The sequence below is a fragment of the Nomascus leucogenys genome, chromosome 25 (genome assembly GCF_006542625.1).
Source record: "Nomascus leucogenys isolate Asia chromosome 25, Asia_NLE_v1, whole genome shotgun sequence".
Taxonomy (NCBI): domain Eukaryota; kingdom Metazoa; phylum Chordata; class Mammalia; order Primates; family Hylobatidae; genus Nomascus; species Nomascus leucogenys.
The window spans coordinates 7,320,499-7,335,880 of NC_044405.1; the positions used below are offsets into that span (position 1 = coordinate 7,320,499).

The 15,382-nt window shown below is 33.7% G+C and overlaps 1 protein-coding gene across 5 annotated transcripts in view; it reads left to right on the forward strand.

Annotated features, from left to right (window-relative positions):
• NCAM2 (neural cell adhesion molecule 2) overlaps nt 1-15,382 on the forward strand; it is a 562,762-nt gene that overhangs the window by 303,946 nt on the left and 243,434 nt on the right. For all 5 annotated transcript variants that reach the window (XM_030806254.1, XM_030806255.1, XM_030806256.1 and 2 more), the window contains 2 exons: nt 279-422; nt 6,133-6,270. In XM_030806254.1, the coding sequence (XP_030662114.1) occupies nt 279-422; nt 6,133-6,270 (282 nt within the window). The remainder of the gene's footprint in view (nt 1-278; nt 423-6,132; nt 6,271-15,382) is intronic.

Here is a 15,382-nt window from a genome sequence, read left to right on the forward strand (position 1 = left end):
TTTTCCTGAGTGAAAAGGAAGAGAGAGGAGAAATTGGGATTGGAGTTGAGGAGATAGACTCCAGTTTATATAGAACCTCATATGGCATTGAAAGATCTTTGGATTTTATTCTCAGTGAGATAGGAAGGTATTAGGGAGAAGTAGATTATCTAGTTTAAGATTTTAAAGTATCTAGGTTTTCCTAATTATTTTATTATAGTATCAATAGAGTCTGGATTATGTTATTGGGAGAAATAAGCAATGATACTTTTGTGATTTGTTTTACTTTGTTGATACAGAAAAACTCACTTTCAGAGAAGTGGTGTCTCCACAAGAATTCAAACAAGGAGAAGATGCAGAAGTGGTTTGCCGAGTTAGCAGTTCACCTGCACCTGCTGTCAGCTGGTTGTATCATAATGAGGAAGTCACCACTATTTCCGACAGTTAGTATTTTGGTAACTCCCTAAGTTATATGTTCTTAATACTATTGCAGTTTTTAAAAATCTGAATCGATGTGTCTAGTTGTGGAAATTTGAATTTTTGACCCCAAATATTCAACAACTATTTTGAGAACATGTAAGCACTACATTAGGATTTTGCAATCTAGGGATCTCAGGGCAAATTCACTGCCCTTTACCCCTATGTTGTAATCAAAACACAGTTATGCCCATTCGCCACATACTGTCTGTGGCAGCTTTGGAGGCATAGTTGAGACGCTGTGGCTAAAAAAATATACAATCATTAGCCTAAAAAAACTATACAATCATTAGCCTAAAAAAAATACAATCATTGGTATCTGGAGATTTACAGAAAAGGTTTGCAGACCTTTGCTTTAGTGTCAAGAAAAGATTAATACATTATAAGCAGTACTAAGTAAATGAAGGAGTACATCCTGCTGTATTCAAATTCTATATAATTTATACATGATTCTATGGGATCACTATATGTAAACTTATTATTGATGTGAATTATATTTATTATTCTGGGGCAGTACTTTCAGGGTTATCTACATGTTCTAAATATTATGGGAAGATCTGTATAGATAATAGAAAAGTACATTCATTCAAATTGTCTTCATGATTTTGATGTAGACTGAGCTAAAATTTCAGAATAATACGACATCTGAAATCAAATGTATAATTTGCTTATATTATGTTCCTTTACCATGTGCATAGGGAGCATTTTCAATTTAGAATTTTTTCAATGCACCTGCATTGCAGAGAGGTACAAAATAATTGAACCTTTTAAAGTAGTTTCCATCTTCGATGATTCTGATTTGTGTCCAAGGGATGAAGTTCCTACAGCATAAAGGAGAGACAGAAAATAATATCTATTTTTGAATATGTGGGGAGAATGTATGATAACCATGTTCAATAGTCATTTTTTAATTTTGAAAGAATTTTTCTGAGCTTAGCATATTCAATGCTTGTCAGTTTCCATTATAATACATTAATGAGAAATAACACTTTATTTCCTCTTGTTTTGTTTCAGCATAACTCTGTAGAATGTATTAACAAGTCACATGAGTAAATGGTTTGATGTATTTTTAGCTCTTTTCCCCTCAATAATAAAGAAAAAGCAGTTGTTTCGTAACTGTGGAATGACAATGTCTAAATATTTTCAGATTGTCTAATCTTACACCTCAAGTGTAGGTTTATTGTAAACCTTTATTAATAGAATATTTTGAAGTAAATTTTATTTTTAAAAGTCAAGTAGAGCAAAGCCTCAAAGCAAAGACTGATGACAATGGGTAGTGGTGATGGAGAAGTGATATTTCCATGCTGTAACTCATACATATTTCCCCAGCATCCCAGGACTAAATGACGTACAGCCAAATTTCCATTTTGGTTTTTCTCCTTTCCTTGGCCCTGAAGCTTTGAACATCTTTTCTAAACGTTCTGTGCCTAAATCAGACTCTTTATCTGTAAAACATAGATGATTGTCTTCATTTAAAATAATGGCTTTGTGTCATAAATGAGACATTAGACATAAAGTCGTGTCTTGACATCTATGGGTGATTTGTTCCAGGACCTCCCACAGATACCAAAATAAGCCGATGCCAAAGTCTCTTATATAAAAAAGCATAGTATTTGATATAACCTATGTACATCCTCCCATATATTCTAAATTACATCTGGATTATTCATCATATCAAATACAACATAAAGGCTATGTACATGGTTGCTATACAGTATTATTTGAGGAATAAGGAATAGCCTGTACATGTTCAATAAAGATGCAGTTTTTAAAAAATGTATTTTTCATCAGCAGTTGTTTGAATCTACGAAGGTGGAATCCATGGATACAGGGGGTCAGCTATACTTCATTTGTTAAGTGAATGAATAAAATATTTGGCTATATGTTAGATTCTTGATAAATGACATGTATCGCTCTCATTCCTTCTCTATGAGTTTTTAAATCTTGGAGTCAGTTTTGCTAAAATTACAGGCATTTAGGTTATATCTAGAACCAGAAAATCAAATGTAGAAGAAATGGGTATAGTTTAACATGAAACATAACACTAAGTTGTGTGGCAGGTGAAAAATAAAAATAAAATAAATAAAATCATACTTTTAACTATAGAATTTAAAGTATTCAAGTAAATTATCAGGAAGGACACACTTTTCTAACCTTGTAATAGTGTAGAAACTTATCACATAAATCATTATTGAACAATTTGTACATTTACAATAGACTCTTATATGAAATAATATTATTCACTGCTTATACCTCATATAGTCCCTTTATTAAAGCTGATGAAATAAGATCAAGATTACAATTATGTATGAGGATTTAGAATAATGGCACGGACCCAGATATCTTTCTTTTGCCATAATCTGATTCAAAAGTAAAATATAAATATTCCAGAGGAAATAATGAAAGCTTGGAAATGATCATCTTATTAGCTATGCTTTTGATTGTAGCTGCATGGCAGATGTTCAGAATTAAATTTCCTGCAAAATAGCAGTGGAGATTTTCCATGTTGCTCATAGAAAGGAGATCCGTATGCTAAAGGATCCAAGCACTGTGGGAGTAAAGGTGACATTTTATTATACAAGTTGAATATCCTGACTTTTAGTGTCATCGTGATGGAGGCATATGCTATTTGCTGATATCCATTCAATCTTGGCCAGTTTGGAAATTATCTCTTAAACTTTGTAAATGCTTTGGCCAACACCTAATTGGTATACTCCTTCTGCATTAAAAAACCTATTAAAATTACCTTGTTCAATACAATTTTTATATAACCTACTTCTAGAATAAAAGATTAATTCAACAATTATTGAATACATAGGATCTATGCTGTAGTGTACCAGATGTTTATGATTCATGGTAAGCAAGATAAGTTCACTGCCTTCAAAATACTAACAATCTAGAGGGAAAGATAAATAGGTAAATCAGTGTGAGAACAAGATACATTGAGTCTATGATAACAAAATTGTGGTAGTAAAGGATGATAAAATAAATGTAAACTACGTAGGATAAGAGAGAATGTCAAAGATGCCTGCCAGGAGGAAAAAGTTACCTTTAAATATACGCACATATTAGCCAGGCAAACGTTGGTGCGGAATTTTCAGGAAGAGGGAAGACCATGTGCAATGGCCCAGAGGTGAAAAGCAGCATGAAAGCCCCTCAGTTTATTATTACTAGAACATATTAATAAGTGCAACTTAGATACCTTTACAAATGAGTAAATCTAACTAGGATTTTTAAATAAAGGACTAATAAGAAAGGAAGCTGAAGAGAGAGGTCAAACCAAGTCAGCACAGCCTTGATATCTGCTACGGAGTTTGTAATTTATTCAAAGGGGACATCATTAAAGGGATTTAATCAATGCAGTGACATAACCTAATATACAGTTGAGAAGAATATTTGTATGTCAGTGAAAACAACAAATTAGATGGGAGTCAAGGCAAAACTCCTGAGACTGAGAATAGTTCAGGTCCTAATGAAATATTGCTGAGGGAGAAGAAGACTTAAATTAAATAATGATAAACAGAGAAGTGATGAGACATGGAGTCTGATTGGGTCTGCAGACTCAGAGAGATGAAGACGTCAAGAATAACTCGTGGAATTTGCCTTCCATGGAGTTCCATCACTTATGGAATATTCCCTTGGCAACTAGTTCCATGTAAAGGCATGTGAAGACAGAACTGGAGAATGCCAGGTGATAAATTTCAGGTGGAGATATTGAGCTAAATTTTAAATATATTTTTCCTAATTCACATTAAATATAATCAGTAAAAATCATTGTAGGTGAAGGATGATAGGTATTTTAGCAAGCTGGAAAATGCAGTAATACAATGATCTAAGTGTGATAGTGTTCCTCTTCATTTTACATTTTATTTATTTATAATTGCCTCTCATCTAAATTTCTGACCACACACTTGAAGAGAGGATTTTTAATTGACTTTGAAACTTTATGAAGTTTCAGGAGTTTTTGGTTATTTCAGGACCACTTATGAGTTATCCTCTAACGTTTCTTGTGGATTGGTTTTCTTTTTCCCCAGTCTTTCTTTTGATGAGGGCATTTCATGTTTGTGCTTTAATTTACCAGTGGAAAGAATCTGAATAAACATCTTTGTCTCTATTCTTAGGTTCAACCTAAGGAAAAAGTGAGCATTATGGAAAAGTTTACACCTCATGGGCTGCAAATCATGTGGCTGTAGCATTAGAATCACTATTTTCACTTTGAGGGAGCCTCTGAATAAGTGCATTTCCACCCCTGATTTACACCCACCTCTTCCCACCCACCATTTCCACCCACCTCTTAAACAAAAAGCAACCACAGCCTTGCCGGTTTAATGAGTACCTATGCCCTGATGACTCTTCTATTTGTTATTTCTAGCCCAGACTTCTCCCCTCTCATTAAGGAACTGCTATGACAAATTAGCCCCCAAATTGGAGTGGCCTACTACCCTAGCAGTTTATGGCTCACTCATGCGAAGTCCATTTGGTGGCAGAGGTAGAGGCAGGATCCTACCGTATCCCTTCTACGATCAGGCTGATGGAGACTCTGCCTTTTTCACATGTGGCTTCAGTGGTTTTCCTAACCTCATTGTCAAGCCAACAGATAGGGAAAAAAGCAGTACATATTGGAACAGGCCCAAAGAGTAAACAATAGACTGTAGACATGTTAGAGGCTGGGTACCTTAAAATAATCACCTTTCTACCTGATCAAAAAGCCCAAAGAGATGGAGGAGGTGTGTGTCTTATTCATCAAAGTGTCTTATATACAGTATCCAGCAAACAGATAATAGTCAATGAGATCTATGGATGTGTTAATTAAGGAAATTTAAGATATTGCCCGTACAAAGAGTTTCAAAATTGGACTATATGTAAAAGCATTCTTTGAATGATAAGGAGAGAAAAGGTTTTAGCATGGCAGCGAGATTGAGATGATTATAAAATCAGGGCAGACACAAAAAATAATGCCAGGCTGAGATGCTGCTTAGGTGTCACAGATTACTGTAGCAGATTACTTTACACAATCAGTGAATGCAGGCTGTATACCAGCTTATTTTTTTATATATGCATGTGCACACACACACCCACACAAATGGAATCTTGAAATAAAATAACAAAATCTAATCTGTTTATTCTTAATACAGATTATCTTGTTAGCCAAAAAAATCCCTTAAATAAATTTGAGATATAATCATTTTTATGTCCTTTATATGACTTGAATATTATTACATCATTTAGTTGCCTCCACAGAGACAACTAGTTTTTAGTTTAATTATTGTATGAAGAAGGATGTTCAATAAATTTTCTAGCCCTTTTCAACCCATGTTGCCACATATTTGCAGTCAAAAGTTTGCACATCTGTGATACCTAATCTCTCTGCATTGTTCTTTTGTGTATCAGTTCTGCATCCAAAGTACCAAGGGGAAATAATAGCCTAACCATTTTATGGGGATATAAAGTCTTGAATGTATTTTTTTTTTAGGAAAAAAAAGGTGTAACAAAGCAGTGTAGAGTGGAAAAATTGAAGTCATGAAATTACATTTTACTTTCAAATTTAAATTTGTTTGCTGATGAAAAGCTTGGTAGTGTCAGACAGTGCCATATTTTAACTCTTAACAATTTAGAGCAGTCTGAACTTAGCCTTCAATTACTGATATCATTTTTTCCCCTTTGCTTTCTTTCCAGATCGGTTTGCTATGTTAGCAAACAATAACCTGCAGATTCTCAACATCAATAAAAGTGATGAAGGTATATACAGATGTGAGGGAAGAGTGGAGGCCAGGGGAGAAATTGACTTCCGTGATATCATTGTTATTGTTAATGGTAAGCAGTAAATAATTTGTACATATTTTATGGATTCATTTTTAGCAATGTTTTTTATTAAATGGCAACCATGTGAACTCAAAATACAAGTCTTATCTAATTAACCTCTTCTATACCAGGAAGAAATCTTTCCATCTTTATTATGGCATCTGTAACATTGTGTTACAGCCTCAAGGCAGGATCCATGACTTATTTTACATTGTCATTCTCATAACCCTTTTCAAATAGGCTTTATGTGAGTAATTGCCTTTTGCTGGAATTGTAGTTGTTGAAAGAATATCAAATAAACATAGTACAGTATCATACTAAATGTTACTTTTAAATTACCTGAATTATTTTTGCTTAAATTTACATATTTTACACTATTTACATGTTTCTCAAATTTAATAATTAAATTTTTAAGGTTATATTTACAAGTATTAATGGACATTAGTGACTGGTTTTATGAAGTCTCTTCCTCCAAAGTTGCTTCTCCTATATAGTTCCTGCCTGTGTTAACATGATATTCTGTGGAGCTGGAAAATACATTACAGTTACCTTGGCTGTCTCCTGTACTAGCCCATTTTCACACTGCTATAAAGAATACTCGAGACTGAGTAATTTATAGGGAAAGGAGATTTAATTGACTCACAGTTCCAAATGACTGGGGAGGCCTCAAGACACAATCATGGCAGAAGGCAGAGGAGAAGCAAAGGCACGTCTTACATGACAGCAGGCAAGAGTGTGTGAGAAAGAGTGAAGAAATGCCACACTTAAAACCATCAGCTGTCATGAGCACTCCCTCACTGTCACAAGAACAGCATAGGCAAAACCGCCTCCACGATCCAGCCACCTCCCACCAGTTCCTTCCCTGGGATACCTGGGAATTATTAATACAACAAGGGATGAGATTTTGTTGAAGACACAGATTTTGTTGAACCATATCATCTCCATTTTGGCAGTCTAATCTGTTATCAAGACATACCCATTGTATATTTTAACATCTCTCAAACATGCTCTATTTTCTCCATCATCTTGTTTTCCATGAGAGTGCTGATCTAATTTTTTTTTCTTGAATTCATACAACTTGGTTTCTCTACACTTAATCTCACAATTCTACCTTTCTCTCCACCGAGACTTTCAACCGTAATAATTCTTCAGTGCTTCTCACTACTGTCAAGACAAAATCAAAACGGCTTTTCATGGCATAGAAAACCCATTATGATCTACCCTTTCCCTAAGCATTCTGCCATTAGATGTCAGTCATGGGGAAACTGGGTCCTTAGAGGAGATCTAGCATTTTTCAATGGACTTTTTAGAAGTGCAGAGTCTGATATTTATTAAGGGTGCCATAATCAGTGGAGTAGTTAACCTTCAGTGCAGAAGGAAGATTTCAGTGTATAAAGGATAGGTTTAAATAGGGAGGTGTCTGTATCTATACCTTTATCTATATCAATAATGTAACTCTTTCTCTTTATTATATACAATAAACAAGGGTAATATATAGTGGCTATTTAGTTTGTTAATTATCGAATTGTCTACTGTACGTGGTATCCAAAAAGATTTATGGTGAAATATGTAAGTGTATTTCATCATGAGAAGTCTTTGTGTTAAGTATGTACTTATGAAAAAGAGAATTATAATAAAAATTAATATATGTAAAATTCTTTAAAATTGGTAAGTTTATAGGAAACAGTATATATTTCCTATTATTATTATATATACATATAATTACACTAAAATATGAATTCAAGTTTGATATTAAAATGAAATTTATCCAGCAGGCATAGTAACCCTTTGTTATTCATTCTGCTATTGTAGTTTCTACTTTAATATGTGGTTGGTGCACAAGTAATTGCAGTGTTTATCATTACTTTTAATGGCAGAAACCGCAATTATTTTTGCACCAACCTAATATTTTCCTTAATATATTTATAGCATGTTGTATTCTATTTCCCTACTAGATTATCTGTGATTATTATGATTACATTCATTTTAAGGGAATTATTATTCAGGTATGAATATTCTTTTAATAAAGTGTGAATCTTTATGTCCATCATGGTCTACATTTAAACTGGAATATTTAGTTTTATATTTCTATACTTATTTATTTCAGGATTTATAAGGAGACAAATTTAGGAATATGTTTTTATGTGCCATTTCCAATCAATCATGCAAAAAATTCCTGTTTTGTCTGTATCAGTTTGACCCTCCCAAAAGCAAATTCTTCTCCCCTGTCTCCCACTTTCCTCTAACAGAATCAACCATAGATTCTAATATGAACTTCTTTGCTTGGACATTGATAATTAGTCTCATTTTTCCCTTTAGGATCACAAACTCTCATAGCTTAAAATTCCTGGAATCTCTTTTATTTTAAATAACAGTGTTCATAAAATCAGGTATCAATTGATTTCTGTCTGGAGGATGCAGTTGGACACTGCCAAGAGAATGCATTGACTAATGCCATCAGACGCCTGTGCTTTTCTCTCACATTTTGCCTTAAGACAGAAAAGTCATTTTACTCCAGTCTTATTGACTTTCACCCTGCTTACTGGCTCCTTTTAAATCTTGAGGTTTTTTTTTTTTTTAAGTTTTCCCTTATTATGCCTCTTTTATGAAACTCCTTAAAGATGTTTCAGTGAAAATTTTGAGGCTGCAAAAAATAATACCAATAAAATAAAAGCACTACTTTTATTCATATTATTTGATCTTTAATTACAGACTTTGACTACTGCCCTATTCTCTTCCTCTCAATTTACATTCCCAGTCCTCTCACTTAATTGCTACTAATTTTTATCTTTACCAATTTGACATTTATTCTGGTCCTCTTCCATTCATCTTCTTCCACCTCAAGTATACTGAAGTCCCACCCAATGCCCCAGTCAAATGTTTTTTCACACGCAGCACTTCCTTGTCAAATCTTGGCCTTGTAGGAAGACCTGTCCTTTATTCTATGTTTTGTTCTTTGCAAACTTTTCCATCACATTTCTGTCCTACCAATTAATACTCTTGTTTCAACAATTAGTTGAAAGATATCCTTGCTGGCTTCCTCTGTAGTACCAGCAATAATCAATGTTTAGGATCTTATTACTTATTTTTTCTTACCTCCATCTATGAGTTTCTTAATGTATTTTTCAATGCCTGGGTATTGTTTTTCACAAATATTCTTCCCCTCCCTTGAAGAAGATTATACATCAGTGCCTTTGATATGTGAAGTATGGCGCCTCCAAAGGAAGGATTATGCATCTTCACCCCTTGATCACTTGACTTGCTCTAGCCAGTGGCTTAGAAGCAAACAAAATACACACCATGACTGAAATCAAATTTCATGACTGAAATCAAACATCACATATTTTCTCTTATTCTCTTATTTTTTTCCTTCTGCCATGAAAAGAGCATGACCCAAATAGGGACTTACCCTTCATCCTGGGCACCTTGATGAAGACAGGAGGAGCAGAGTCACAGTTGATCTGCAGGTGCAGACAACATAACATGAGTACAAAATAAAGCATATTTTTAAGCACTGAGATTTTAAAGTTATTTGTTATCATACACACACAAAAAAAAAAACCAGACAAATGCAAAACCAGTGCTTTTGTCTGTTTCTCTCTCTCTCTGTCTCTCTGTCTTTAAACAATCAGCTTAAGCACCATCTGACCTAGGTGTACTTTTGAAATTACTTACCTTGGTGTCCCTTTTCACTTTCCCTGATGGTGATCATTTATGACAAATTTTTATCACCTTATTGAGGTATTGGAAATTTAGCTGAAGAGTTTTTACTGTCATTTCAAAATTATTTTATATTGATTTCATGTATTTATTCAACAGGTATATACAAAGTACTGGCTACATGTTTTACACTATATTGTGCTTGGACAACTAAAAGGCCTAACACAGCATCATTTCCCTTAAGACACTTAGAGTTGTATCTCAACAACTTATAAGAATCAACTTTACTAAAGTCCTTTATTGTTTACGGGGTAACTGGATTCAAAAGCATTTAACAAATGCAGTTTTCCTAGATATTCACAGACTATTTTATGAGAATGGACACCCAATGCAGCTGAAGACAGGAGAGTTCATTGGTATTAAAGATAAATATAATGAAGGAAAATTGTTATTTAGGAGAATAGGGCAATAATATGTTGCAGACAGAAAGACCAACACTTGTAAAACAAACAAGAGCATAAGGTGTGAAAAAATCCAAGCACCTAACTGTGATTGAAATATACTGTTTTTAACAGGAATAAGAGTAGTGGTGTGTTGGTTGGTTTGGAGATTAGGTGGAGGTGCAGCTGAAAAGCAGGTAGCAGTCAATCATGGAGGACCATCGATGCTTTATTAAAAACCTGATTTATAGGACAAGGAGGAGCTGCCATTGAGAAGCAAGTAATCCAGAGAGCAAGGGAGTTGACACAAGGATATTGGCAGGTAGAAAAAGTGAGTTCATGTGAGAGATAATTGGGGCCTTTACTAAAGGACGAGGAAATGAAGAGGAAGGCGTACAATAAAACTAGATTTCAAAGCAAAATCATCATGTTATACCTGTGTCACAGAGGCAAGAGGAATCAAGGGTAATTTTAAGACTTCTAGTGTGGGTTTTAGGGCTTCCAGTTATCAATGCAAGCAAAAATGACCAATACAGTGTGCACAAAAATAAGTGTGCTGAATTTAGAGATTATGAAGTTGCAAGAGACATTATGGTAGATGATATTACTTAAGCTGTCTGTGTTAAATTCAGATTACAAGGACTCGAAGCATAAAGGTACACTATATTTTTTAAAGGATGAAAGCTAAAAAAAAGTTAAAGACCTACTACCTAAGGTTTTTGGACTTAGCTATTAAATGGGGAACATCACAAAGTTGAGTTAATGACTATAGGATGTTGTTGAGGCTTTAGGACAATACTGAGGAATATTACCTTGAACATAAGAAGAATATATTTTATATTGAGCCTGGAGAAAATGAGTTAAAAAATGAGTGAGGACGTGCATAAATTCATAGGTAGATTTGGTCAATAATTTGAGAGAAATCCTGCTACATGACTTCAGTATTCTATTTTCAGTTAGCTGGTTTCCCTCACCAAACAAACATTGATATAATCTTGATAGTCATAAAAAATTTTACGTGCTTATGTTAACTTTTTATTGGATCTTCAAGTAAGCTCTCCAACCTGCCTGAAACCTTTCTGTTCATGAACCTCCGAGTAAATGCTTTCCTCATATCGTACCTTGTTTCACTCTGACATACTATGTGAAATCTTTTAAAAACAGATTAACAGAGACATTGAATTGGCTGGCTACCTTTTCCATAAATTCATATTCTTTTAAACTAGATAATTGTGCTATACATATACACAAACATGCCCACTTACACATCATGGATACACTCTTCTAAAAGAGGATTAATATCGTCTCTCTTACTTTAACCCACATATATTCTCCCACCATCTGATTCCTAGGCTTTAGTTAAATAATACGCACTGTACTACTCAAAAAAAAAAAAAGGCTTATATAGATGAAAGACCTGGAAATAACTTTTAAATTTAAAATATAGTCAGTAAAATGTTCATTTTCTAAAATGTTCTTCTAATGTATAGTGATTTATTATTTTATGAATATTTTGCAAATTTGTGAAGAGTGATTCACTAACTGCAGGTTCAAATTGGGGTAATGGAGGCAGGAACAATTGAGATTGGATAAAAAACACCTAGTAATGCAACTGTAAAGCAATCGTTTCTTTACTCGGTCTTTGAACAGTGAAATCAACAGTGGGTGATAATGGCCAGAGATGTCTGTACAAATGAGTGTCTGAATGTATAGTGCACTTTGTTATCTCAGTAACCCCCAGGTAGTAATTTTTGTATTCCTACCTATTTCTTGCAATTTCTTAAATTCATGAAAATGAGGAAAAATACTTTTCTCTTTATAATAAATGAAAAGTCAAAATTTTCTCTTTAAGTTGTATGCAGTGTTTTAGAATGTAAAGCACGTACAAGTATGAAAGAGTGAATTTGTCTCTTGTAGATGAATCACGTAATTGCATGCAGACAGCTATTTTAAGTCAGTTTAACGAGTGCCAATTATGAGGGAATTTGTAATTTGTAACAATTTTATATAATATACAATATATAATTTATCCAAATCAATAAATATTTACCCAAACCAGAGTATTTTATAATTTTATTAATTGTGTATCCCTAATGATTTTATTAAATTTCAAGAATAGGCAATCTGGGAACACAAGAAAAGAAAGGTATATCTTTTTCTCCTTATCTCTTATATAACTATTATTTCAGAAATTTTTAGTGTATACAAACTAGAGAAATGATAGATGATGATGATAGATAGATAGATGATAGATAGATAGATAGATAGATAGATAGATAGATAGATAGATAGAGATAACCTGCACAGATCTAGGCACATCTTTCTTTGCTTTTCTCTTCCATATAAGTACTTGATTTGAGTATTTAATGCAGTTCATTTATTTTCCTTAAGTCTCTATTTCCCTTCTACTCAGATTTTCTAAGTACACTTAGTGTCATAATATCATATGTGAAAAGCTGTAGAAAAGCATGTATTCATTTTTCAACATTGTACTTTTAATCCCTGATTAAAGATATGGCAGAATTTTCTCATTGTTTGAATTGGATTCCCATTCTGAATTTATCTGTTTCAACGGTTAACAGTCTTCTGCTTGTTCATTAGGGATTGACCTTTGTATGCTGTTCTCTAAAATTTATTTGATGAGTACAGAAGTGAATCCTATTATTTGTGAAACCACAACTTATAGAAATCTATAGGGATCACAAGATACTGCAATAATGCAATTTTTATCATTTCATAGAATCAATCAGTAAAATAAAAGTCACCATCAAGATACCATCTGACATTGTGGAGATGAATGGCATTCAGGAAAATTAATATCTAAATAACTTTGGAGAGACATTCATGGGTCCTGTTCCTCAAAATGTGCTGCACTAAAGGATAACCTATGAAACCATATCAGTATTTTATTCACACTGAGATTCACAAATGACCAGTATCACCACTATCTCTTCTTGCCTTTTTTTTTTTTTTTGCTTGTGTCATATCCTGTGGCTTTTAATAATTAAGCATAGGTATTCAGAGAATGTCTGTTTCTAATGGTGAAAGTAATTAAGCAGAGAGAATTAAACTCACATTACATAAAAATGAAATAAACACTCATTTATAAGTAAAACTAGTTCCATGTGCTACATCATCTTCTTAAGCATAGTTTGTTTTTCTTTTTATGCAGATATGCTTAATTTCTCTAGGATGAGATTGCACAATCTCTGTCTAAAATATGATTCTCTCTCTCTCCCTCTCTCTCTCCCCCTCCCTCCTTCCCTCCCTCCCTTTTTAGCCAGACGGATTGCTATTTGTCTTATAAAACTTAGTCCAAGCATCATTTCTAGAACTGGAAAGCAATTCTAAATATGATTTGCCTTATTGCAAGATTTCTCCCCATGAGATCTCATAGTACTAGGTCCACTGTGTAAACTTTTTGAAAGCTTAAGTATTTGAAAGGACTCAGCAGACTTCACAAAGTACAGTTGTTCCTTGGTATCTATGGGAAGTTGGTTCTAGGACCAACATCCGTGGGATACCAAATCCACGAATGCTCAAATCCCTTTATGTAAAAAGGCATAGTATTTGCATATAGCCTACACACATTCTTCCCATATGCTTTATTTACATCAGCTCTAGGTTAGTTATAATACTTAATACAATGTGAATGCTGTGCAAATAGTGTTACACTGTATTTAAAAAATATATATTATTTTTATTGCTGTATTGGTATTTTAAATGATTTTTAAAAATATTTTTAATCCCTGCTTCGTTGAATCCTCAGATGCAGAACCTGGGGATACAGGGGGCTGACTGTACAGTCATGTAAATGCCCTATTCTTAAAAAAAGGATATGGTGCAGCCAGAGAAAAAGAATGCAAAGTATTAGGCCTTTGAGAGACAATCCCCTGCACAAGATTTCCAAGGGCCCTATTTGCAAACAAGATGATGTGTATGTTCACCTTGAACCACGAAGATCTGAATGAGGCACCTCAAAGAGACTCTCAGTTAGAGGTCTTTAAGTCATTTAGCCAAGCTTCACAAATTGTTTAGGATAAGTCCAAACTATCAGTGCAGAAAATGACTTTGGAGGTTGCCAGGAAACTTTCTGGTCCATCATAAATTCCAATGTCCTTACCTTGGCCAAAAGTCATCCACATATCTTTGAAGATATTGATAGAACTTTTCCAGCTGATCCAGAAACCAACCCCATTCCAACAGTCTCTTTAACAATGTACCTTTCACACTGACTTGAAATTATCCATTTATGTGTGACATTATCTCACAGATAACACCATTAATCCTTCAAGGAAAAAGGTGATATTTTATAACCTTAAGGTATACCTTAGAGATTTGCATATAGGAGGCAGTCTATAACTTCTGGAAAGATTTCTTCAATTTTTAATTATTTTGTGCAAATGTGTGATTATCTCAATCACAAAGATATTTTATTTCATGATTATTACTACTTAGTTTTTTTCTCTATCCCTTTAGATTATATAATCCAAGTTGTTTTACTATTATCTTAGGACATTTCCTCCTTAAACTACCAATCTAGTAATGCACTTCCAGATATCTTGCATGTATTTTAACAGTTTGTCATGTACAGTAAACTGCATAGATTTAAAATTTCAACATATATTTATTAATGTATGTATATATAGACATGTGTTTGTGTGTCTGAAAAATAATCACCACGGATAGTGAATATATCTTCTTTTGAGAAGCATTTGTTCATGTCCTCTGCCCATTTTTTTTAAATGAGGTTGTTTGTTTTTTGCTTGATGATCTGTTTAAGTTCCTTAGAGACTCTAGATATTAGATATTTGTTGGAGGCATACTTTGTGAATATTTCCTCCCATTCTGTAAGTTGTCTGTTTATTCTATTGATCGCTTCTTTTGCTGTGCAAGAGCTTTTTAGTTTATTTGGGCCCAACTTGTCAATTTTTATTTTGTTGCAGTTGTTTCTGGGGACTCAGCCAAAAATTTTTGCAAAATTGGATGTCTAGAAGGGTATTTCTTAGGTTTTCTTTTAGGAT